A 25,681-nucleotide genomic window follows, 5' to 3' on the forward strand; every position below is an offset into this window, starting at 1 on the left:
CAGCAGTTGAGCATGGACCTAGGATCTAGGATATAGAGGTTCAATTCTGGGTCAGGGCACTTGCCCAGGTTGCAGGCTCGATCCCCAGTCGGAGGTGTGCAGGAGGCAGCCAGTCAATGACAACTGTCTCATCATTGATGTTTCTGTCTCTCTCCCCCTTTTTCTTTCTGAAATCAATAAAGATATATATATTTTTTTAAAAAAGGTGAAATTTGTATCTGGTCAGATTTGTTACTTGGTGGTAGTCAAAAACTTAGTTTTAGGGACAAGGTTGAAGACATTGGGTAAAATAAATACTGTATTTCTCAGGTTGTACTTTTTGCTCCCTCAATTGAATGCCACTGAAATTGTCATGTCCTAAAATCAGTGCATGCATTTAATATGGTAATGTTTTTTTCCCCTTGAAAAACTTATTAAGTAATATCTTTAAATGTATTGCATTTTAGAATTAAGAAAATAAAGTATTATAGATCCTTTATAGTGTATTTATTTGTATGGTCTTTATCATTACTAATAAATTCTTGAAAGATGACTGTTAAGATTTGTATGCTTCATAAATTTTTTTGGAAACTGCAAGATTTTTGTACAAATTGTACTTTTATAAATAAAACTCCATTTTTGTGCACAGAGAATACTTTATTAAAGTCCCTGTAAAGTGATTTATTTTACAAAGAATTTTTTTTAAAAAGGAATATAATAGCTTTTTGTAAAGAACTCTCTTTTATGTGAACACCCCCTTTCCAATTTATCTTTATCTTAAATGTGTGCTTTTAGACACTGTCTAATAAAAACACCTACCTAACCCTTGGTCACATACATTTGTTAACTACCTCAATATATTTGTTAACTTGATTTCTGAAATTATCCAATTAAAAATTTTTTTTAATCCAATACTATTAATGTGTTTAACATGCATGTGTAACTACTAAGTAAACTTCTTGTGTTTTTTTTTCTTGTATGCTTTTAAAATAAAATTTAAAATAATAACTTGCATCTGAAGACTTTATTTGGCTTTACATAAATCTTTATTCTTGTTGGCCACTTCTTTTGCTTTAACCCGTAGAAGGGGAAAATTAAAGGGCATCATGAAGAAAGAATATAATATTTATTTGTTGACCCAGATTTATATGCACAAAAAACTCAAAATTCACAGTATGGCTTTTCTAATAATGTCATTTTCTAATGTAGTCAATGGCTTCACGACTTAATGTGACGATACGTTAATGATAGTATAGAAATGGTTAAAAATTAGGCTAGTCAAACTGAATCCACAAAATATACAGGGGGGTTTTCTCACTGTGCCAGTGTTTAAAGATATTTTAGCAAACATGAATTTAACACTATTTTAAAGTACATTTATTTTATTCATTTTCTACAGTAAAAGTAGAGAACAATCCATCTAATCAGCAACAGTAGCTGATTCATTTCTCCTTTTTTGACTCTTCTCTTTAGGTGTCACTAAAAAAAGAAAAAGCACCTCTGCTCTATAAGGAGGAGATGAATTCTTACACCACCTGATAAACTTGACACACTAACTACACAAGGGCAAAGCTTACCCCTTAAGATGGTTCTAAGGAGGAAAAGTAATTACATTGAATATAGTAAATTCCTGTTTAATTTGGAATTTAGTTTACTGGTTTGAAGGAATTTTCTGTATTCTTTTTTTTTTTATTGGATATATAAAGGGTAGGTAATATTGGGAAATTTTCTGAGATTTCCCAAATATAGGGATATTTATAAGTTCAGCCTATTTTCTGATACGTAAATCTATAATACTGTTGAATGATAATGATACCACAGAAATGTGAAATTCTGCAGAACTTTCAGGATTATTTAAAAAATGAAGTATAACCTTGGCCGAGTGGCTCAATTGATGAAAAATAAGTAAAAAATGAAGTATAGTTTTATGATCAATGTATTTTAGAGTCATTGATCAGCTGCCTCCTGCACGCCCCCTATTGGGGCTCCCTGACCAGGAATTACACCGTGACCTCCAGGTTCATGGGTGGATGCTCAATGGCTGAGCTACACCAGCCAGGCTATGTTATCTTACTGTTTGTAGTAAGGACAGTTTTGTGGCGAGTGCTAAGATAATTATGAAAAAAGTAATCCTTGGTACTAACAGGTCTATGTGACTTTTACCTTAATATGATAAAAGTTAATTGGAATACAGACAGAATAATTTGATACACGTTGCAATAACTTTTCAAATATTTTAAGGACCAGCTACAGAACTGCGCCAAAGAAAAAAGCCAAAGTCTTCAGAAAATAAAGAATCTGCCAAAGAAGGGAAAATCGAAGACACTCCAGTTCCTGAAAGAGCTCCAAAACGTAAGTTAGATAGGTTTGGAGTTTTTGTGCCACTGCAAAAATACAGTTATACTAGGTAGTATATTTTACATTAATATTTTAAATGTAGAAACATATTTTGTGACTAAGATGTGTTGATACCAGTCAGCATTCATTAGGTTTTACTATAGAACAACCTCTAAAGCTCACTCATTTACAACACACATTTATTTCTGATCAATACTACATGCTACGGCTGCAGGTTGGCTGACGTGGCTTTACGTTTCATGAAGGAACAGCTCCTACATGGGATGTGTGTTTCTTGTGGCTAGGGAAGAGAGCAGGAGAGCAGGCAGAGTCGTGTAGTGCCTCTTAAAGTTTCTGCTGAGTTGGCACACCGGCACTTGTCTTCATGTCCCATTGGCCCAAGGCAGTCGTATGATGAGTCCAGGAAATGGAATGAAGCATAGCTGCCTGCAGGGAAGCATCTCAGATCACCTGGCAGAGGGCAGGATGAGTGATCTTTTTACAGGAGAAGGCAGAATGATTTGGAATATCAGTCTACCGTATTCCGTCTTACTGATCATAAGTATTTTCTTGTTCAGACAAAATATATTTGCCACCTACCCCAAGAAAGCCACTCAGTCTTTTCCAGTCACAGCTTCAGTCTTGAAGCCTGAGGTCGTCTTATTTATCTACCTCAGGATCTGCTGTGACACATTCTCATCCAAAGACCCATAAACTAAAAAGACAGGTCATCTCCTTTGTGTCAGGGTCCCCAAGACCCACCCCCATGTTCTGAGGTTAGCTGGAAGGACTCACAGGGGTCAGAATAGACATCGATAGCTATGATTTATTACAGTAAACAATAGAAAACAAAATCGGCAAAGAGAAAAGGCTTATGGGCTGAAGTCTGCAAGGAACTAAGCTCAAGCTTCCAAGATTCTTCTCCATATTTCACTCAGATTTCTCTGGTTTTTACCCAATGCCCCCTTTCTGTTCCAGGATCCCATCCAGGATACATTGCATTTAGTTGTCATGTCTCCTGAGACTCCTCTTGGCTGTGACAGCTTCTCAGGCTCCCCTTGTTTTTGAGGACGTTGACAGCTTTGAGGAGTACTGGCCCAGGTGTATTGTAGGGTGCTCCTCTGTTGGAATTTATTTGCTATTTTCTCAGGATGAGACTGGGGCAATGGGTTTTGGGGAGGAAGACCACAGAGTTAGAAGGCCATTTTCATCTCGTCATATCAAGGGTACATACTAACTTTTGATTACTTTTTCTTAATAGAAGTTCATAAATACAAATATCATCTACATCTGATTACCTTTAATATGCTTTTTCAGATGTATTATTTCAGCGCTTTGCAAAGATTTTCATTGGCTGTCTTGCAGCGGTCACTAGTGGTATGATGTATGCTCTCTATTTGTCAGCATTCCATGAACGGAAATTCTGGTTTTCCAACAGGCAGGTAAGAAGAGAGTTGAGCATATGAGAGTTGTTTTAAAATTTAAGATTAAGTAATATGCTTTTCCAGGGAGCCAAAGTAGTGTGATAAGTATGACAAGTGTTTTCTTATTTACAGCCATTAAATACAAAATGGTGTTGTAAAAGCTGTTTTTAGAACACTCATAGTATCAACCTTGAAAATTGTAATGTGATGTATTTTAAGGCCATAGAATAACTATGAGGATGCTTTCCTTCGTGCAGTTAGTTTGCCAGGTACTTATGGTGACAGTGAAATGGAAAGGAGTTTAGTCAGTATTTTAGTTTTCAGAAACAATCTCTAAATTTCAGCATCAAAATATATTTTTAGATTACACCATTAAAATGTTTTTTGGGGGGGAAATGATTAGCAAGCATAACAGTATTTACTAAGATGTTGCCCCATATTAGTATGTTTCATGTTTGGTTTTAAATCATGTATATTTCCACAGACTCTATAGTCACTGTGATTCATAATTCACTTGGCCTTTCATAAGTTTGATTTCAACTTACCTTCATAATCAGATATATCTGTAGTATGTGTTGACAAAGTTCATGGCGTTACCACCTGACTCTAAAGGGTTTTGCTTTTTTGTTTTAGCCCAAACTGTTTTGTTATTTTTTAAAGATTTTTAATTGATTTTCAGAGAGAGGAAAGGAGAGGGAGAGAGAGAGAGAAACATCTACATGAGAGGGAAACATTGATCAGCTGCCTCCTGCGCGCCCCCTAACAGGGATCTAGCCCACAACCTGGGCATGTGCCCTGACCCGGAATCAAACTGGCAGCCTTCTCAGTGCAGGGGGTGATGCCCAACCAACTGAGCCTCACAGGCCAGAGTTGTTCTTATTTTTGAGCAAGTAGCCAAGCTAACTAAATGTTTTTAAGCTATTGATTTACCTAGTATCACCAAAACATTTAACTGAAAAATTACCTATATTGGTTTGACAAAAGCTATTACTATAGCATATACTATTGCCTTAAAAGTGTTTTACAGATTAATGATCAGTAGTTCTCAGTACTGGATGTACAATACAGTCATCTGGGAGCTTTCAAAAAAATTAATCCCGTCACAGATTTGTAGATGGAGGTATTGTCTGAGATCAGTATTGAACAAAGTATTTCCAAGGGATTCCTTGTGTAGGCCGCATTGAGAACAACCAGAGGTGTGAAAATACAGAGGGAGACCCAACTCACTCCTGAGTTAGCCCACCTCTACTCGGACACGTAGTTTTCGATTCTTTCACCCCCTCATTGGAGCCCTGGCCTCTCTCTTTTTTTCTTGCTTTATTTTCCAAGCCCTCTCTTTCTCCTGCTCCCCCAAAACCAAAAGTCAATAAAAACATGTGTAAAAAAAAAGGTTTACTTCTATTTCTGGAAGGTTATTTGAAAAGCACTGATTAAGTATCTGCTTCTCTTGAAAAGTACTAATTAATGGCTTGCTGTTCTGGATACATAGGGAAGTGGCATAACAATGGAAAATACTACTTTCTTCTTAAACTTATCTTTTATTATGGACTTCTAACACCCTATCCATTATTTTTTGTTATTTCCTTTATTAGTCTTGCTGTCCTTAGGGCATTTCTTTGGGTTTTAAGTCTAGATTTTTCTTATATATAATATAAATAACTTAATGAGTTACAATCCATTTTAAACCTTAGATGTTTTATTTAAATGATTGCCAGATTATTAAAAAGTTTAACCTTATTACTATGGCCATTGGTAAATAAAAGGAAAATTCAAACATCTTTGAATAAAAGGATAAATAAAAAGCATTAGTTTAGAAGATGAGAGAAGGTAGAGATAGTTGAAATTTAGGACACCTGTATTTAAATAATTGTTATATTTTCTTTTAGGAGCTTGAACGGGAAATCACATTCCAGGGTGACAGTGCTATTTATTACTCTTATTATAAAGATATGGTAAAAGCACCTTCTTTTGAAAGAGGTATGATAACTACATTTGTATTTTTAATAATAATATTTTTCTAAAAACATCGTTGCCAAGCCAGAGTGGCTTAGTTGGTTGAGCCCCGTCTTGTGCACCGAAGGGTTGCCCGTTCCATTCCCTGTCAGGGCACATACCTGGGTTTCGGGTTTGATCCCCAGTCAGGGAGCGTGTGGAAGGCAACCGCTTGGTGGTCTCTCTCACATCGGTGTCTCTCTCCCTCTCCCCCTTCCTCTCTCTAAGCATGTCCTCGAGTGAGAATTTAAATAAATAATAAATAAAATAAAATAAAACAAAACATTGCTCTTCTATGTGGGAGCCTCTGAATGTGGAGATTTGTCTTAGGATATAGGTATTGCTCTTTCTTGTACTTAATAAAATAATTGAAAAAATGAGGTACAGAGTATTATTTTGAGATTTTTCTTGACAATAATTTAAAATATTTAATGACTTCTGAATGCCATGTTTAGTTATTGTAAAAGCAGAATAAATAACATAGAGAAAAATTTTCTTGTCTTTAGGTGTTTACGAACTGACACATAATAACAAAACTGTATCTCTGAAGACTATAAATGCAGTGCAACAAATGTCTCTATATCCAGAACTTATAGCCAGTGTTTTATATCAAGCAACTGGTAGCAGTGTATGTATTTTTCTTTTTATTACAATATTTATTATCTCATGTACTTATGAATCCTTAAAATTACTTGATGTAATTCTATTATCTCTTCTATTTTTTTCATCTAGGAGATTATTGAGCCAGTATATTTCTATATTGGTATTGTTTTTGGATTGCAAGGAATATATGTTACTGCTTTATTTGTTACAAGTTGGCTTATGAGTGGAACCTGGCTAGCAGGAATGCTTACTGTTGCATGGTTCGTTATTAACAGGTAAGAAAGATGTTTTAATTTTTACAGCTTTTTGTGTCTGGGGTAGTCCTAAAAATGCTCTCCCCTGACCCCCATATTCTATATGGTACTGTTGACCTTAAGGTAGGAAGATTACCCAGTGGGCCTGATCAAATGGTATGAGCCCCTAAAAGTAGAGAGCTTTTTCCGACTGGTGCAGAAGGGAAAGCCACCAGAGATAGTTTAAAGCATGAGAAGGATTTGCTGTTCTCTTGCTGGGTTGAAGTGAGGAGGAAATGATTTCTCCCAATAACAGTTGAGCTCATAAGGAGACTACAAATACAGATGAGAACTGCAGCCCTAGCTGGTGCTTTGATTTTAGCTTAGGGAGCCTCTGAGCAGAGAACTCAGACAAACTGCTGGATTTGTGACCTAGTAAATATGTGCTAGGTTTTTTGTGTGTGTGTTTTTTTAAGATTTTGATTTTTAGAGATAAAGGAAGGGAGAGGGAGAGAGAGAAACATTGATGTGAGAGTAGAACATCCATTGACTGCCTCCTGCATGCCCCCTACTGGGGATCAAGCCTCACAACCCAGGCACATGTTCTGACTGGGAATTGAACAAGCAGCCTTTTGGTGCACAAGATGACGCTCATCTGACCCACACCGGCCAGAGCAGCATAATTATTTTAAGATTCATGTATCTTGGGTGCATTAATAGTTCATTCCTTTTTATTGCTAAGGAGTATCCTATTGCAGTGATTTTCAGCTGGTGTGCTGCGAGAATTTTTAAAACATATGATACCTGACTGCTTAGTCAGGGGCACTGTGACCTCTTTTTCCTTAGATTGACAAATGAAAGAGTGACAACAGCCAACCACAATAGCCGTCCAGTTGGAATGAATCAAAATTACACCTATTTTTTGTCAGATTGGCAAAAATAATATATTTTTTGGTGTGCTGCAGAATTTTAGTAATTAGCTTATGTACCATAAGATGAAGAAAGTTGAACATGGTGTCCTATTGTATGGCTGTACCAAATTTGATTGAACTAAGTTACATGTGAGCATATCCATCTTAGTTACTTATGAGAGTTATGCAGCAATTTACATAAAGTTTTTAAAGCAGTAGCGCCTTTTTTGTGTGTGTGGAAAATAACCATCAAGAGTACAAAATCCAAAGTTAATGATTGTTGGAAAGGTAGTTTCATGTGGTGTGTGGATATGCAGAGGAGAAAACAGGCTCTCAATGAAAACTAGAAAAGATTGAAAAGATTATTAAACTAGATACCAGAAGATATGCATTGTAAGTCTGCTTGTGCCATGTGCTAGCCTCATGACTGGATTAAGTCCCTTTACCTCTCTGTACTTCATATTCCTTAGGTAAGGGGTAAGAGCTTTGGGTCTGCCAGGCCTGCTAGTTATGAATAGTGTACAGTGTGCTCTGGAGAAGGCTAGCCCTGGTGCTAAGGGGGGGGGCTGAAACCCAGGGTACTCTGCAGCGCTCTGTGTGCTGCAGGGGGAGGCTGTATCTGTCAGAGCAGGGGTGGCTTTTTCAGACTCGCAGAGGCCCACCTATTCATCAAGCAGCGCACAGCAGCACCAAGTCTTCCTGGGGCTTTAGGTGAGACTGGATTAGTCTGCTACAAGGTGCTTCACAGGCAGTGGTTGGCTCTGCCTATGCCTACGTCACAGGATTGTTACATTGAAAAGTATAGTGTCACACAAATACAGTGTCTTGCTATTTTGCTCTTTATCTGTGGTTTATTTTAGGGTAGATACAACAAGAATTGAGTACTCTATTCCTTTAAGAGAAAACTGGGCACTACCATATTTTGCATGCCAAGTTGCTGCACTTACTGGCTATTTAAAAAGCAACTTAAATACTTATGGAGAGGTAAGACACAATTTTTTTTTTCCAGTCACAAATTGTGATTTATTTTCGTTAATTATACGAATAATTTTGGGGGGCTAAAATACAAATTTATTTCTCACAATTCTGACGTATTACAAATCTGGTCCATAATTTTAAAGCTAATACTGAGTTAAATTCAATGAAGCCTGTTACTTACATAATAAAGGACATAGGTAGTCTTGTTGTAAATAACACTGTTATTCTGCATTCTGATTGACAATAAGTTATTCTTAGGAAAATAGAGATGTTGTATTGTTTTAGTGCAGCTACTTGACAAATACATGAATAATATCTTATTTTGAAAGTTAATATCTCTCATTGTTCTTTTACCATTTATCTCACTTCTGGAACACTCATGACCTTTAGTCATCACGAGTTAAAGAAATATTAATGAAATATAAAGAGTGACTTCAGATAACAGCAATCTTAACTTTTATGATAGCACTGCACATTTTTCTGTTTACCTTTGTGTTTTCTGTGACTGAGGTGTAGGTAGGTGAGTGAGTTTCATGAGACTGTCCCAGATAGTTTAGATTTTTTGTTTTTTTGTTGTTGCCATAAACCCTTTTGGCAGTCAGGTGAAGCTTACAGACTCTTTCCCAGAATAAGGACTTTAAATACACAAACTGAAATGTTGTAATCTTTTGACAGTCTGCCTGTCTTGGGTTAAGAATTCCTACCTAGGAAGAGATCATAGGGACCAAGGAAAGGCTTCCATTGAACCTGACTGGCTAGGAAATAAGATGCACTCATGGTTCCTTTTTGAAATCTCAGAAAAACGTAGTACTGTGTTCTCTCCTACTCTCGGTGATGACCGATGTTCTGAGCATAGGAAACCTTTAGTTTCATTTTTTATAACTATAGCATTTCCCTGGTTATGTAAAATAACACTAACACATTTCAGATTTGTGAGTTTCCTTTTGTTGTGTTTGTAGAAATAGCTTTCTGAGCAAGAGTATTTCCTTCAGTAGGCACGGAATCTGCCAGCCAGTGCTCACCCGTCGGATTGTGCAGCCTTCTGTGGAAGAGCAGGTCTTCAGTTTTTGAATAAAAGTTTATTATAGCAACATGAGCTGCCGAAGCTTCTTTTTTATATACCAGTATTTTGAAATAAAACAAAACTTTCGTTGCCTGAAACAGGTTTAATTATCTTTTGAACAAAATCATTTATTTTAAAAGAAGGAGTTTTGGAAAAGGTAGTGGAATGTATAGTTATTTTCCTCCTTCCATACCATATTTGATATTTTGCTATCTTTTTTCATTGCTGTGTTATGTATTTATTCTTTATAATATTTTTTCTTCTAACCTAATTGTTTTTTTTAAATTTATTGATTTTAGAGAGAGAGGAAGGGGAACAGGTGGTGGGGGTAAACATCAATTTGTTCCACTTATTTATGCATTCATTGGTTGATTCTTGTATGTGCCCTGACTGGAAATCGAACCTGCAACCTTGGCATTTCTGGATGACGCTCCAACCAACTGAGCTACACTGGCCAGGGCAGTTACATGAATTTTTATCATGTGTATATTTGAGTAACCATCATCATAATCAAAATACAGAACTGTTTCATCACTACAAAGAAACCCCCTGTGTCCTCAGTAGTCACATATTTCCCTCGGTCCTAACCTCTGGCAACGACTGACCTGATCTCTGTCACTATAATTTTGTCATTTAGGAGGTTATATAAATGGAATTATATAGTATGGTATCCTTCAAGATTGGCTTTTTCTCCTCAACCTATTACCCTTACTATCCATCCAAGATGTTGCATGTTTCAGTAGCTTGCTCCTTTTCATTGCTGAGTAGTATTCCAGCAACATGTATCATATATTTCGCACTCTTGAGGCTAGATCTCATGGTCTCAGTTGCATCAGGATATCCATGCTCAGATTGTTTGATCCAGAGACGTCTGGTTGATTACTGAAACCCATTTAATGTGTCACTTAAGTTATATATGAAAAGGTTCCTAATAAAGGCATAGTTGAAAGGGGAGTGAGCAACGTAAGGGGCAGTAGATAGGAGTGCACAGAATTTTGAAAATGTTCAGAAAAAGGAACAACTTAGCCAATTGTCCAGATTGTGATTGCTCTGTATTTGTCTTATTTCCACTGCGTGTTCTTACGTAGCTTGAGAATAAGCCCTTGTAATCAGCAAGGCCTTCGCTACAGTGCAGCTCTTCTCCAATGTCTCCAAAGTATTCTCCAAATGGCCAGCAGGTGGGCTGGGGCTGGATTGGAGCCTTTACTGGTTTCTGTAACTGGATTCTCTGGGGATGATGGTCAGGCCTGGTTTTACAGCTCTTGTTCCACATTAAAAAGTTTCTAGAGCACTCTCTTCCGTAGCTGCTGTGGCAGGACACACAGAGCCTGTGTGTTCTCAGTGCTGAGTCCTGGGCCCTGCAGCTGGTGTTCTTTGACCAACTGGTGGAAAGTTTTCATCTCTTACATTTTGTCCTTGGACTTCAACTTAATCAAGATGCTGGAAAATTCTTGTATCTGCTGATGGCCCGAGGTATTTCTGGCTGCGGAATTTACCATTGAGTATAGTCAGCTGAGTCCGAATGATTTCATTTTAGAGAACACGATGCTTATCTTAGGTTTCTTGACCTAACCTCCTTCACTGCTCTTATGGGAGTGCAGTCATTTGACACCATTGCTGATGGAAGAATTGGGAATAAAAAAGTAGATCCTTGGAAGTAGAGACTGCTGTTAGAAATACGCTAAGGGACAGTCACTTTCTCACAGACTTGGTTTCTCACTAAGAGATCATTTGGCAGATGACATTTGGAAGGATGGATTGACTAGCCAGGCATATTTCAGGCGAGGGCAGTGAAATCCTTGTGTTTAGTTCTACAGCAAAGGAAAACAGCTAATAGTTGTATAGGGTTGACAGTATATGTGTTGGGGAATGGTCAGGCTATACTTCTGCTGAGAAGAAATTCAAAAAGCAGTGGACTTTTCCCATGAGCTGTGCAATAGGTCAAGTGAGACATACACATACTAATTAAATGGACACTCTTAGGAAAATATGAAGTACCATGGGAGGCAAAATATTTTCTAGAGTGAGAAGAGTTACTGTCACATAACAAAAGCCCACCAGAGCCATGTCTAGTAAAGGCCACAGTTTTCTTATATTTTTTACTTTACCTCTTTGGGGATGAAAGAAAATTGTACTGGATTTTTATTTTTTCCATTGTCTTCCTGAAATTCTCAATGTGATGAACTTTGAAGTATGTCCTTGATTTCTCCCTAGAGTGCTTTAAGATCTTACTGTTCATGTAAGGATTTACTAATAATTATGTTATTTAAAAACAAAGTTTCAAGAATGAGCTTAAAGTTGAACCAGTAACAGAGCTTCCACTTGGAGGTAACAGCCTCGTAGATTTTTTACAGTTATAATGCTACTGATACTTAGTTTCTTTTGTTTTCCCTAGAGGTTTTGCTACTTATTGATGAGCGCTTCAACTTACATGTTCATGATGATGTGGGAGTACAGCCACTACCTCTTGTTTCTTCAAGCAATATCTCTGTTCTTGCTAGATAGCTTTTCACTGGAGCAAAGTGACAAGGTATCACTGCATTTTGAAATTGTGATTCTAAATCTAGAGAATAAATGTTTTCATAGTGTTGTCTCTTAAAACCATTTAGCTATTAAGCATTATTTAAAAAATTTTTTTAAAAATATATTTTATTGATTTCAGAGAGAGGAAGGGAGAGGGAGAGAGAGACAGAAACGTAATGATGAGTGAGAGTCATTCATTGGCTGGCTCCTGCATGCCCCCTGCTGGGGTCGAGCCCAAAACCCCAGCATGTGCCCCAACGGGAATCGGCCATGACTTCCTGGATATAGGTCAATGCTCAATCACTGAGCCACGCTGGCCGGGCTTAAAACAAAACTAGTGAAAATATGTACAATAAAGTTCATTTTATTTGTACTCACTTTATTTTTGTCCCAACAGGTTCATGAAGTTTATAAAATCTACATGTTTTCTCTCTCTCTGGGATATTTCCTGCAGTTTGAGAATTCAGCTTTATTGGTATCTCCTTTATTAAGTTTAGTAGCAGCCTTAATGCTTGTTAAGTGCCTTCAGGTAATTAGAACTGCCTTTTTATCATTCTTACAGTGATTTTTAAATTGTTAATTTTTTATATCTCACTTCTTTGTTCATTTGCTTCCCCCTCCCCCCCACAGCTAAATGTGAAGAAAGGAACTTTTGTAGCTAAAATAATGAAAGTTATTAATTTTTATTTGGTGTGTACCCTGATGGTGACATTGAATATTATAATGAAGGTAAGTAGCTATCTGAGATTCATGCAGCAGAACAAATTAAGTAATGAAATGAGGTGGACTGAACTTTAATAAGATGTGATAAGATAGCAAGATAGTAGCAAAGCTGTGAGTTGAGTAATGATGGTTCCGAGCATATTAAGTGAGAAAATAGGACCATGATTCTTTTCTAGATATACTTTAAAAGTACATCTACTTTATTTTCCATTTAATTTAAAGTGTCATTATTATGCAGTTAACATTAAGTAATGCCTGGAATAAACTGAGACGAGTGAGATGTTTGAAGAGTGGGTGAGCTGCCCAGGTCGGGTGGGGTGAGGTTAAACCACCCGTATAGTTCTGTGCCCGAGTAGAAGGTAATGTGACGGGCTGATGCTGACGGGTCTCCTTGCCCCACAGTCACTCCATGTGTTACTTCATTCGTGTTCTTGTTGTGCAGCTTGGCTGTGTGTAGTAGTGGACACTAGCCTGTTACTGTAAGTATAGCTTGTCGTTCTTGGTTGTAACTAGTGTTTTCCCCTCCAGACGTTTGTCCCACACAAAGAAAATGGGCACATGCTGAAATTCCTTGAAGTGAAATTTGGACTAAACATGACTAAGTAAGTTTTAGATCATTTAAGTTTATCTAACTCTGTACCACTTAGAAGATAAAGAACAAAAACGACCAAGGAGGAAGTGTACACCTAATTAAACACCACTTAGAAAGAAACACTTGGGGATACTGTATCTAGAAGACATTGTTTTCTTCCATTAAAAAAAATTTCTCACTTAGGTCCTTTTGAAATTAGATATTCTTAAACCTCAGTAGCACCAAAGGGTTTTGAGGGTTACTTTCTCCCATGATCAGGAGCAGTGACACCATCTAAGGTCAGAATAAACAAAAGATTTAAAATGAGTAAAGAACCACGGTACTTTTAACCATATTATGTCGGCAAAATGCTTACATAATAAGGCTCTGGTACAAAAGGGGTTAGGCAGCAGGTACTTCCTTCATCGTGAAGACTCATCCTGGGCTATAGTTGTGGATTGGAGGAGAAGCGGACTTTTTACAGGACCTCCGCGCTGCCTGCTGCTCTGAGAAGACAGCTAGGAAGCCGACCTTTTCAAAATTCAAGACTAGTTTTTGCCTTTTTTGTTTGCTTAAATGCATTTTTAAAACCTAAAATGAAATATATGATTTTTATGTACTGACAGTCTATTTGCATAACAGGAAATATATTTTTACCTGCGCATTTCCCTAGTTCATATAATATACCTTACAACCTTATTATCATTTGCTGTGATTACATGGGATCTTAGACACTGTGCATGTAATTTCATGTTGTGATATATCACAGTTAACAAAGTGTTTGACATGGTTTAAACACTGGAGAAATCTTCTGACGTGTATTTAAGATCAAATGATCCTTCAGAAGGCCACGTGCTCTATAAGCATAGGGGCCATGTCTTCCAGGGGTATATGTTGGCCTGACACATAGCACGCAGTTAGTAAACATTGGTTGTAGACCTTCATAATTTTCTGCCCTTTTCACTGACTTTCCCTTTAACTTTGGAAGACTGTAGACTGAGCCTAGGATGAAGGGCTGCTTTTGTTTTTGTTTCGTAGTTGATGTTACGTAGTGCACCTTTATTCAGCTCATCAGGTTCTAGATTTATTTCACAAGGTAATGTACTGTGTGTTTTAAGAATAAGACATGGTCCCTGTCCTTAGTATTGCCATCTCATTAGCTCGTTTTTGTACAAGTAATGACATGGATGTTATAAACAGTAACTGCCTTATGCTCAGGCGTGCCAGCTGGATATTAGGATTTGGAGTGCACCAGAATTTCAGGAAACATTTCTGTTGAGACACACTTGCAGGAACCACTAAGGAAATGTTAATAGATATTTGTTGGATGTTCAGGATACTAGGCCAGGTACTCTGGGGGTTACAAAAATGGCTACAACCTAACATATGGCTGATTGCATTAAGGACTATGACTGAGGGATGAGTGAAGTGCTGTGGGAATACTGAGAAGGAAATATTGAGAAGGAAAGTTAACATAGTGGATAGTGCAGGTGTAGAGGTTGGACAGCTAAATTTTTTATTGCCTTCCAGATTAAAATAGAAAGTGAAACTCCCTTAAAACTATTGGGCTCTAGAGATGGTAGCATTACAGAAAGCAGCAGTTTTACATTTATTAGAGCAGTTTGTTGAGAGCTTACAAAATGCTGTTATCTTCATTTGTAAAGCATAGGATCTGGCTGTTATAAGTGAATGGATTTAAGAAATGTGTTTTGTTTTATCTAAGTTTCTATTGAGATTTAAAAAAAACTATACTTTTATGGTCAGTAGTTTAAAACACCTGTTATTTTAATATGCTTTTGTCTTCTATAGGAATTTTACGATGAATTGGCTCCTCTGTCAAGAATCCCTACAGGCACCATCTCAAGAATTTTTTTTGCGATTGACCCAGTCTTCTTTATTACCTTTCTATATTTTAGTGTTAACTATTTGTTTTCTTTCTATGATGCAAGTTATTTTTAGGAGAATTAAGTAAGTGCTTATGAGAATTAATCACATTACTAATATACTATGGGAATACAGTATGTAAAATGCTTACTTTGAATATTCTTCCAATATTTGTGTATTTGTTTTAGAGCTGCTAATTTCATTCTCTCACCATCAGTGTGCAAAAGATAATTATCAGTTAACCAGATTAAATTTAAATTTAAGTTTAAATATTTAAACATGTAATATCCAGATTTAGTGTAGGAATAATATTTAAATCAGTTAAACTTTCACAAACTTGCTAATTTACTCAGATTTTTATTTACCATGAGAATAATTTTTTCTGTTTAACCTCAGTGAAGCTAGTAGTATAAGTGACTTTAAATTATAAAGTTTGACTATTTAAAAATGTTTATCATGTTTGAAAGGAGGTTGTTGTAGTATCATGATTTTGAGAACCTAGTTGTTTAAATTACAATTTAACTATATTGATTTAGCAATCACAATTGAGTGATAATTGATCATGGAAAGGATCCTAAAACATTTTTTAAATTATATTTCTGAACTTTCATTTTTACTCTTCACTGAGTCAGTTATATTCAGATTTTAAAAGCCATTTTCAAAGTCTTGGAGATAGAAAAGTTAGTATTTGACTAGCAGAATATACTTTCAAATTCTCAGAACTACCTATGTTTCTTTTTATGAGGAAACTTAAGATCTTTGATTTTTCAAATATTTGTATTAGTAAACCACACATTTCCTTTCTGTAGTGGTGAGTCCCTGAAAGAAACTGTTACTCTTGAAGATGGACGAATTGGAGAAAGGCCGGAAATAACTTACCACGTGATTCACACTATTTTACTGGGTTCTCTTGCAATGATTATAGAAGGGTAAGTGTACTTTATTTGACCTATTTTTAAAAAAAATATTTTTATTGATTTTTTTAGAGAGGTAGAGGAAGAGAGAGAAGAAACATCAGTCAATGTTAGAGCGAGACATCCATCGGCTGCCTTCTGCACGCCCCCTACTGGGGATGGAGCTGGAAACCCGGGCATGTGCCCTGACTGAGAATCCAGCCCTGACCTCCTGGTTCCTGGCCAACGCTCAACCACTGAGCCACGTACGGGCTGGACCCGCATGTCTTCTTGATTATTTAAGAAATGAAAACTTATCTGCTGCTGAAAGTTGGCAGCTGAGTTTTTCCACCCTTCCTTAACATTGTCCTACTCTCATGGGTAGTAGGAAGGAGCTCAGACAAGAGAAGTCAGGCACTGACGGTCATAGGGTAGCTCGTACGGTCATAGGGTAGCTCGTACGTGACTCCGTTTGTCGTTTCCAGCTTGAAATACCTCTGGACTCCTTATATGTGCATGTTAGCCGCATTCGGTGTGTGTTCTCCTGAACTCTGGACGACACTTTTCAAGTGGCTTCGATTACGAACTGTACACCCAGTACTGTTGGTGAGTCAAGGTTAAGTACTTGTTTCTCTTCTAGTTATGCAAATGGAAACCACGTTGAATAGCACTAAGTAGTGTAAGTCACATTGTAACCCACAGGTAGAAAAAGAGATCCCGTGGAAAACATTTTTAAATAATTTCTGATTATAAAAGAACTGCACTTTACTGCGGCATAAAAGGTAAAGACAGTGAATTAATACTGTGAGAGGCTATGAAGAATTAATTTTTATGTCTCTCTTGGTTTGATTTAGAACTCTGGTATGTTTTCTGTGCGAGTGGAACATTTGCACTGTGCTTGTTGGGTGCAGTGTGCTTGGAATACAAAGATAGATAAAGCACAATTAATTTCCTCATGTAGCTAGCAGTCTCCTGGTCATAAAAACATAATAAAAAGTGTTGACAGTGCTGTCGGAACACAGAGAAGGGATCCTTGATTCAGTTCTTAGGACTTTCCATTGTGACATTTGAAAGATGGGTCAGTTGTTAGTCAAATGAAAGGGAAAGAAAGGGTTGAAGGAATAAACACAGGTAGCGGAGAATGAGGTAACCCAAGGGCGTAAAAGCAGGCGAAGAGAAAGCACGGCGCATTCGGTTTTGTTGGCACATAAATTGTGAGGTAGGGTTGGTCAGGAAATGACCCTGGAGAAGTTGAGGATAAGGTTGGGGAGGCGTTAAGTGTCACACTGGTGCTCAGTCTTATCCTGTAGGCGTAGGAGGGCGTCGAGATGCTCAGGCAGGGGTGAGAGAGTCAGACCTGCAGTTTCTCTCGGTCACCCTTACAGTTCTGTGAATGGTAGACTTCAGGGTGACAGACTGGAGCCAAGAAGGGTGCTGTCACTCAGGCGCAGGTGATGGTGGATGAAAGTCACAAAAGCTTTAATTCATTGAGTGCTTACTCTGTGTCAGGTACTTTTCAAAGCATTTCACATGCTGTTCAACCCTTTCAAACACCCTACTGGCCCAGTTTTATCTTCAGTATTTTATAGACAAAGAAACCAAAGCTTAAACTCCTTAAATAATTTCCCTGAGATCACAAAGCTTGTAAGTCTGGAAATCATGATTCATGCCCAGGTTTTTATGACTGCAAAGCCCGAAACTGATACTGTGCTGTAGTGGAGTGAAAAAAATAGAGGATTAATAAGACTTGGTGCTTGATTAAGTGTGGGAGGGGAAGCGGAGGGAGGGATCATAATGTTTCCTGTGTTTCTGGCTTACGTGACTGTGGGTCATGGCGTCACCAGTGGACATGGGACAGTAAGGAGAAAGGTTTTGAAGGAAGATGATGAATCTGTTATATTCGTTGTGCTGTATTTTGCCAGTCTTTTTCCTGCGGAGTTTATATATTCTTATTTTAGCACACAAGTATATTGATATATATTAGCTATTTTTGTGTGTTATTTCAGTCTTTTTGTTGTTAGTGTTTTAGGTAGCAGTTAATAAACTTTGTGTTCTCTTCATAACTTAAGTTCCTATCAAAATTGTCAAATATTGATTTGTTATTTGAAAGACTGCGTGTTACCATTTTTTATGTTCTGCCTTAAATTTATATAGTAAATATATATGTTTCACTTTACCCCCAGTTTAATATGTCTTAAACTTACCATTAGTCTTCTACCATCTCACTTCATGAACTAGGTTTCGTGCCGACTTAAGTATGTCTGCTTGAAATTTGTATGACTGTGTTGATAGGCGCTTGGTCATAGGATCGGTGTCTAGTACTTTAAAGCACATGCTGAACTGTGTTTATTCATGACCCTTTTGCTTTCCTACTTTAGGCTCTTATTCTGAGCATGGCTGTGCCAACTATAATCGGTGTCAGCTTATGGAAAGAGGTAAGAAAATCAGATTTTTGAATTAAAATGTACTTTATTTATAACGTAGATATATATGCGTGGGATACTTATATTGAAATGCTGTTCTAACAAAGTAAAATTTGGTATTCTTAGTAATGCTTCCTTTTTTTATCATTAGGAACATGATAGTAAAGCTAAAACATTTTTAGAATGCCATCTGGTGCAATTTTCTGTTGTTTGATACTGTCATTAATTCAATTTATAATTGGCAAAGGAAATTGCTGAATAAACCACTTGTAATATTAAAAAGTATTTTTGCAACTCCAAAATATAAATATCTATGAACTAATATAAGTTCTTTGGCTTGTAATATGTCATGAAACTAATTACCAATAAACGTGAATTATTTCACCCAAAATTAATTAATTAAATTATTTATTATATGTGTGCCCAAAAAATACAACTGATGATTGTTTGGTAATTATAAAATTATTTATTGAGATAGGCAGTAAATTAACCATAAAATAGTTGCTCTGGGTTGAGAAGACTGAGTAGATCACTGAAAGAAAGTAGAGAGGGCAATGGTGTGTTTTCAGTAAGAACAGTGTTGTAAAATTGTTTGTAAAAAAGTCTCTTAGTCTTTTCAAAGACTCTGGAACAGTTTTAAACTTTCTAGATACTTATACTTTGGATGGGTTTTGTTTTTGCATTTTAGTTTTTTCCAAGATTAATGACAGAATTAACTGAACTGCAAGAATTCTATGACCCAGATACAGTGGAACTTATGACCTGGATAAAGTAAGACCTGCCCTGCCCTGCCCGATACTGTTGTGGACCTGTTAGTTAATCACTGCATGCTATCTAACGGATTCATGGGAAATAGTAAATTAATGTTTTTTCAAAAAAATTTATATGTCTTCAGCACTCAGAATCATTCCTGGTAGACAGTAGGTGCTAAGTTCTTTTTTTAATGAATCCATAAATAAAATGAAGTGAAAGCTGACATTGAAACTCAAGTATATAATACATTGTAAGTTGCCTGGTATTTCAGAGTTGATATAAATGAGTGATCTAAGTAGTCTATTTACCTTTCCAGTGTCTAAATTTCTGTGGTTCTTTGCAGAAGGCAAGCTCCAGTTGCAGCTGTGTTTGCAGGGAGTCCGCAGTTAATGGGTGCAATTAAATTATGCACTGGATGGATGGTGACAAGCTTGCCTCTTTACGATGATGACCTTCTCAAGAGAAATGAAAATGTAAGGCACTTTAGATTCTACATTTGGATCTTTTCTAACATCACTCTTTATTTTAGTCTAGTTTTGATGCTTATGTTCCTGATTAGCTGGGAAAATCCAAACAATTTTAAAAGGATTGGTTAGCTTCAGTTTTTAAAAAGTTGCATAATACACTTAACCAAGAAGAGAGCCAAAAAAATAAAAATATTAAAGGTTTTATGAATAGTATAGGTATGTTTGTTAGAGAAACATTTAATTTTCCAAGAAGTTTCAAGGGAACTGATGTATAATATTTTGCAAAGAGAAACATAATTTTGAAAATATCATTGTTCTCAAACAAATTAATGTCAATTAATGTCTTGATATACTTTGTATTTCCAAGCTAAAAGTATAGTACACTATGATTTATTTTTCAGTATGGGCTATTATACTTAGTATAACATTAGAATGGTATCTAGTTACTTCATGTTCTGAGACTATATTATTTTGAATGCTTGGATTTAAATGATAACTTTGTATCTGGAGTCAATGACTAACTAACCCTGAAATCCAAATATTCTGGTTTTTGATTTGAGATAACTTTATATAATTGGATTTTTTAAAGTGTACTCTAAGCTAAGGAGGAAATATAGCAGCATAGAAGTTAGACTATCATATGAGGTTAGACTCTAAGAATACAGACTCTAGAATTAGGGTATCTGAAGAATGCATCTCTAGAATATCTCTAGAATTAGAGTATCTGAATGCATCTCTAGGGTATCTCTAGAATTAGAGTATCTGGACTGCCACATACTGGCGTTGTTACCTGGAGCAAGTTTTTTTCTTTAGGGTGGGGGGGTTTCCACAATGCCTTTTTTCCCTTAATTGAGGCATAATTGGCATATGGCATTATGTTAGTTTCAGGTGTATAACATAATGATTTGATATTTGTATATATTGCAAAATGATCACTACAATAAGTCTAGTTAACACCTGTCACCATACAGAACTACAAATTTTTTTTTATTGTGATGAGCATTTATAAGATCTACTCTCTTAACAGCTTTCAAATATGTAAAACAGTGTTATTAACTGTAGTCACCATTCTGTACGTTATATCCTCATGCCTTATTTATTTTATAACTGGAATTTTACCTTTATTTTTTAAATATATCTTGATTGATTTCAGAGAGAGGAAAGGAGAGAGAGAGAGAGAGAGAAACATCAATGATGAGAGTCATTGATCGAGTCCACAAGCTGGGCATGTGCCCTGACCGGGAATCGAACCCCGATTACCTGGATCCCAGGTCAATGCTCAACTGCTGAGCCACGCTCGGCCGGGCTGGAATTTTACCTTTAGACTTCCTTCACCCAGTTGCCCACCAGCCGCCCTCTGTTCTCTATGTTTGTGTGTGCTGCTGTTTGTTTGATTCCACATGTAAGTGAAATCATATGGCATACGTCTTTCCCTGTCTGACTTATTTCACAGAGCATAATGCCTCAAGGTCCATCCATGTTGTTGTAAATGGCAAGGTTTCTTTTTTTTTTTGTGGCTGAATAACACTCCATTGTATGTATGTACCACCTCTTCTTTACCTGTTTATCTTTTGATTGACATTTAGGTTGTTTCCATGTCTTGGATATTGTAAATAACGTTGTAGTGAACATGGGGTCCATGTGTCTTTTTTAATTAGTGTTTTCATTTTCTTCAGATAAATACTCAGAAGTGCAGTTGCTAGATCATATGGTAGTTCTATTTTTAATTTTTTTAAGGAATCTTTATGCTGTTTTCCATAGTGGCTGTGCCAATTTATAATCCCAACAACAGTGCATGAGGGTCCCTGTTTCTGTACACCTTCACCAACACATTATTTCTTCCGTTTTTGATGATAGCCATTCTGACAGGTGTGGGTGGTTTTGAGATGTGTTTCCCTGATGATTAGTGATGTTGGACATCTTTTCATGTCTCTGTTGGCATCTGTATGTCTTTGGAAAAGTATCTATTCAGATCCCCTGCCTATTTTTTAGTCAATTTGTTTTTCGTTGATGTTGAGTTGTATGAGTTCTTTATATATTTTGAATATTAACCCCTTATCTGTTGTATGATTTGCAAATATCTTCTGTCATTCAGTAGTGTCCTTTTGTTTTGTTGATGGTTTTCTTTACTCTGCAGAAGCTTTTTAGTTTGATGCAATCCCATTCGTTTATTTTTGCTTTCGTTTCCCTTGCCTTCAGAGTCAGATCCAAAAAAAACATTGCCAAGAATGAAGTCAAGGAGCTTAGTGAATATCTTTATTTTCCACAAATAGTACGCAGTACTAAGAACATAGTAGAGAAAAGAGCATACTAGGTGCTTAATGTATAGTTTTGCTTAACAAAAGTTTAAATGTCTTTTAAAATAACTTTTAATTATATTCTTTCAGATCTATCAAATCTATTCAAAGCGATCTGCTGAGGATATTTATAAAATACTGACATCATATAAAGCTAACTACCTAATTGTTGAGGATGCTATCTGCAATGAAGTGGGAACCATGAGAGGCTGTAGGGTTAAAGATTTGTTAGACATTGCAAATGGCCATGTAAGTAACCATTTGGAAAATGAAATCTTTTTTGAGAAAAACGACTTTGTTTAAACTTATAATCTTCAAACCCTACTTTTGGAACTTAACAAGTTATATAACAATGGGCAGAACTTACTAAAAGCAGTTTGAATTATTTTGTCATTATAAAAATATTGAATATTAAAAAGTTGTATATTCTGGGGAAAATTTTTTTTACCTCTGTGGATTTCTTATGTATTGCCTATACTGATGATGTTCAACATGTATAAGCAAAAGATGGCCAGGGGTGTAAAGTACAGCATAGGGAATATAGCCAGAAATATTGCGATAACTATGTACAGTGCCAGGTAGGTACTGGTGGAAATATCAGGGGGAGCACTTTGTAAAGTATATGATTGTCTAACCACTATGCTGTACACCTGAAACCAATACATAAGAATACTAAAAAAATGAGATTTAAAAAATAAAAAGATCGCCCGGCCAGGCATGGCTCAGCGGTTGAGCATCGACCTGGGATCCAGGAGATCGGGGTTTGATTCCCAGTCAGGGCACATGCCTGGGTTGCAGGCTAGGCAGCCAATCAGTGACTCTCTCATCATTGATGTTTCTCTCTCTCTCTCCCCCTCCTTTCCTCTCTCTGAAATCAATAACGATATGTTTAAAAAAATAAATAAAATAGGTAAATTTGATTTAAGTGATGATTTTATTTTAACTCATAATAATCTATATGAACAACTGTAAACCTACTTTTGCCCCACCCTGTATATTTATTTCTCAGCCATGATTAAGTTCTTCAGAGGAATGATCATAGAATATGGAGACATTCTAAGTTTTAGTATTAAATCTTCTAAAAATTGGAAACACTTTATACTGGTTTCTCACTCTCAATGGGAAGCTCAAAAGTTTAGTGTACATGGTGCCTCTCTTACGAGGAGACTTCTCTTAGCTAAACAACGTGTGATGTTTGCTGAACAATGTGAGATAGTCTTTGTTTAGCATAATATGTTTCCACATAAATGTAGTCATTTGTACATTGATTTTATTTCTCCTATAAGCTTAATAAGCCTTTTAATAACTATGTTTCATGTCTCTTGATAGGTGGTTTGTGAAGAGGGTGACAAGTTAACCTACTCAAAATATGGGCGATTTTGTCACGAGGTCAAAATTAACTATTCTCCGTATGTGAATTATTTCACTAGAGTATATTGGAACAGATCCTACTTTGTATATAAAATCAATACTGTGATATCCTTTCAGTCTTGAAAATAGCAGAGCCTTCATTTCAAAGACTTAAAGCATCGGAAGTAAATTGTTGATTTTCTTCTACCAATGAGGCGTCGTTTTGGAAATCAGAGCACGGACATTTGACGTGTTGCTGCTGCTTCCCCACCCGCCAGCATTAACTGGACCAGAATTCTGTGGGGTGGAGACAATGAAACATTACTGGCCTTGGTAAATGTTAGATCTCACCACTCTGCAATGCTCCGGCCAGGTCTTCTTACTGTTATAAGGCGTCTAAAATGTCACTCTCTAAACTATTATAAAAATTTCCTCATAAATCTTCACTTTATCATAATATGGATTTTGAATTTGAGTATGTTCAAGGTCTGCATATATTTCTCAAACATAACATTTAATATATACTTAATATATAATTATAGAACAGAAGAACTGTTCTTACCCTCAAGGCAGTTTCTAAAGGTGTTTTACGGTTTATAACAGAATTGAAATATTAGAGTGAAAAGCTAATTGAAATGGTAGCTGAAAATATGTGGCATTTAAATTAAAATGGAAATGATATAAAGGAAAGTGATTTTTAAGGATATATATAAAGCTATATCCAGATTTTCCAGGATACTGTTCTCACCATCTGCTGCTTATATAAGAGAGCACTTTCTTAGTAATATACACAGTGTATGGCGTTGCATTTTATTATTTTATGACTTAAAATTAGGTGGTTAGCTGTTGTCACTTATGCTCATAAATTTGATATGAATTTAATCTTGATAAAACAGTAACTCTTGTTACCTATATATTTTTTAAAACAGGCATTTATAAGAATGTTGTTCAGGTTTTTAAAAAATATGGATATGGGGTATATAATCTATTTACATGTTTTCTAAAAAACTAGTAAAAAATCTTTATCAGAATAGAAATATGTGCACTAAAATGAGCACCAATTTCTGGAGATATGTGCAGATGCTGTTACACTTACCTCTGCATACAGATATATTTATTATAAAACAAAAGTGCTATTATTTATGAAACTGTGATGCAGTCTTCAACATTAAGAACAGCCCTGGCTGGTGTGGCTCAGTGGTTAGAGTGTCAGCCTGAGGACTGAAGGGTCCCGGGTTTGATTCCAGCCAAGGGCATGTACCTCGGTCCCAGGCTCCATCCCCGGCCCTGGTCAGGGTGCGTGTGGGAGGCAGCCAGTTGACGTGTCTCTCACATCCATGTTTCTCTCTCTCCCCCCTTCCCTCTCCCTCTTCCACTCTCTCCAAAAAGCAATGGAAAAACATATCCTCAGGTGAGGATTAAAAAATAAAGAACAAAATGACAATTACAAAATTTACAGCAGTTTCACAGTCTAAATATCCGTTCCTTTACATTAAATATTTTCATATTTTTAATCATTTATTTAAAAAATCTAAAATGATTTATTTGGCTAAGATGGCATGTATGTTTAGTTTTATCTTATGTATCTGCTTAGTGAACAGGTTTTTAAAGTGCTGTAAAAATTGCATTTTGATTATGTTAGAAGGGAGCATCTTTCCACTATATTTTTGTAATATATGTTAAAAGTACAAAAGCACATTCATTCTTAGACTAGCTCTAGGATGCTTTGCTGTTTTGGAGCTTAAGAATTGTTTGATGGCTGTGTCATGTATCTGGTGCATTAGTTTTATTGGTTCTCATTTCATGCTTTTATGTAATTTTTAACAATTATATTAAGATCGCTGTAGGCAAGGTATTTCAGGTTTTATGTACATCTTAGTAGTGAATCACTAATATTTAGCTTCAAGCCTTATGAAAATATTACTCTAGTTAATCTAAGTACATAGAGCATATAAAACATCGTGATTTAAAAGTCAGCTTGCATATTTAGAAAGGGAAATAGAACAGCCTATTTTCTATGTAGCATGAAATATTTAATTGAATTTTTATTGATTTACATTATGATCAACTAAGCTGAATTAGTTTGTTGTGTGTTTTTTGTTTTTGTTTTTGACATGGTAAATTGCTTTTGCATCAGTCAACTTATTTCTTAAATAAAATAGATCTGGAGAAACTTTTAATTGAATTTTCTAAATAATGAATTTTTCATTCAGCATCAGCTGTAAAGGAAAATGTGAGCTTTAATATAGAATAAATAATACTGGATATGAGAGATAA

At 36.2% G+C, this 25,681-nt stretch overlaps 1 protein-coding gene across 5 annotated transcripts in view; it reads left to right on the top strand.

The window, feature by feature from the left end:
- Window positions 1–25,681, top strand: part of DPY19L4 (dpy-19 like 4) — a 28,082-nt gene extending 2,401 nt beyond the window's left edge. For 2 of the 5 annotated variants that reach the window (XM_087825280.1, XM_087825279.1), the window contains exons 2-19: window positions 2,221–2,331; window positions 3,634–3,758; window positions 5,627–5,717; window positions 6,239–6,360; window positions 6,465–6,610; window positions 8,340–8,463; window positions 11,916–12,050; window positions 12,441–12,572; window positions 12,674–12,772; window positions 13,295–13,368; window positions 15,147–15,305; window positions 16,031–16,150; window positions 16,600–16,720; window positions 18,493–18,549; window positions 19,226–19,308; window positions 19,634–19,763; window positions 22,145–22,303; window positions 23,384–25,681. In XM_087825280.1, coding sequence (XP_087681406.1) covers window positions 2,221–2,331; window positions 3,634–3,758; window positions 5,627–5,717; window positions 6,239–6,360; window positions 6,465–6,610; window positions 8,340–8,463; window positions 11,916–12,050; window positions 12,441–12,572; window positions 12,674–12,772; window positions 13,295–13,368; window positions 15,147–15,305; window positions 16,031–16,150; window positions 16,600–16,720; window positions 18,493–18,549; window positions 19,226–19,308; window positions 19,634–19,763; window positions 22,145–22,303; window positions 23,384–23,548 — 2,153 coding nt within the window. In that variant the 3' untranslated portion in view covers window positions 23,549–25,681. Of the gene's footprint in view, window positions 1–125; window positions 2,332–3,633; window positions 3,759–5,626; window positions 5,718–6,238; window positions 6,361–6,464; window positions 6,611–8,339; window positions 8,464–11,915; window positions 12,051–12,440; window positions 12,573–12,673; window positions 12,773–13,294; window positions 13,369–15,146; window positions 15,306–16,030; window positions 16,151–16,599; window positions 16,721–18,492; window positions 18,550–19,225; window positions 19,309–19,633; window positions 19,764–22,144; window positions 22,304–23,383 lie in introns of those variants that run through there. The other 3 variants (XM_016209113.2, XM_016209114.2, XM_016209115.2) reach the window with 3 other exon arrangements.

The sequence above is a fragment of the Miniopterus natalensis genome, chromosome 16 (genome assembly GCF_054644295.1).
Source record: "Miniopterus natalensis isolate mMinNat1 chromosome 16, mMinNat1.hap1, whole genome shotgun sequence".
NCBI classification, from domain to species: domain Eukaryota; kingdom Metazoa; phylum Chordata; class Mammalia; order Chiroptera; family Miniopteridae; genus Miniopterus; species Miniopterus natalensis.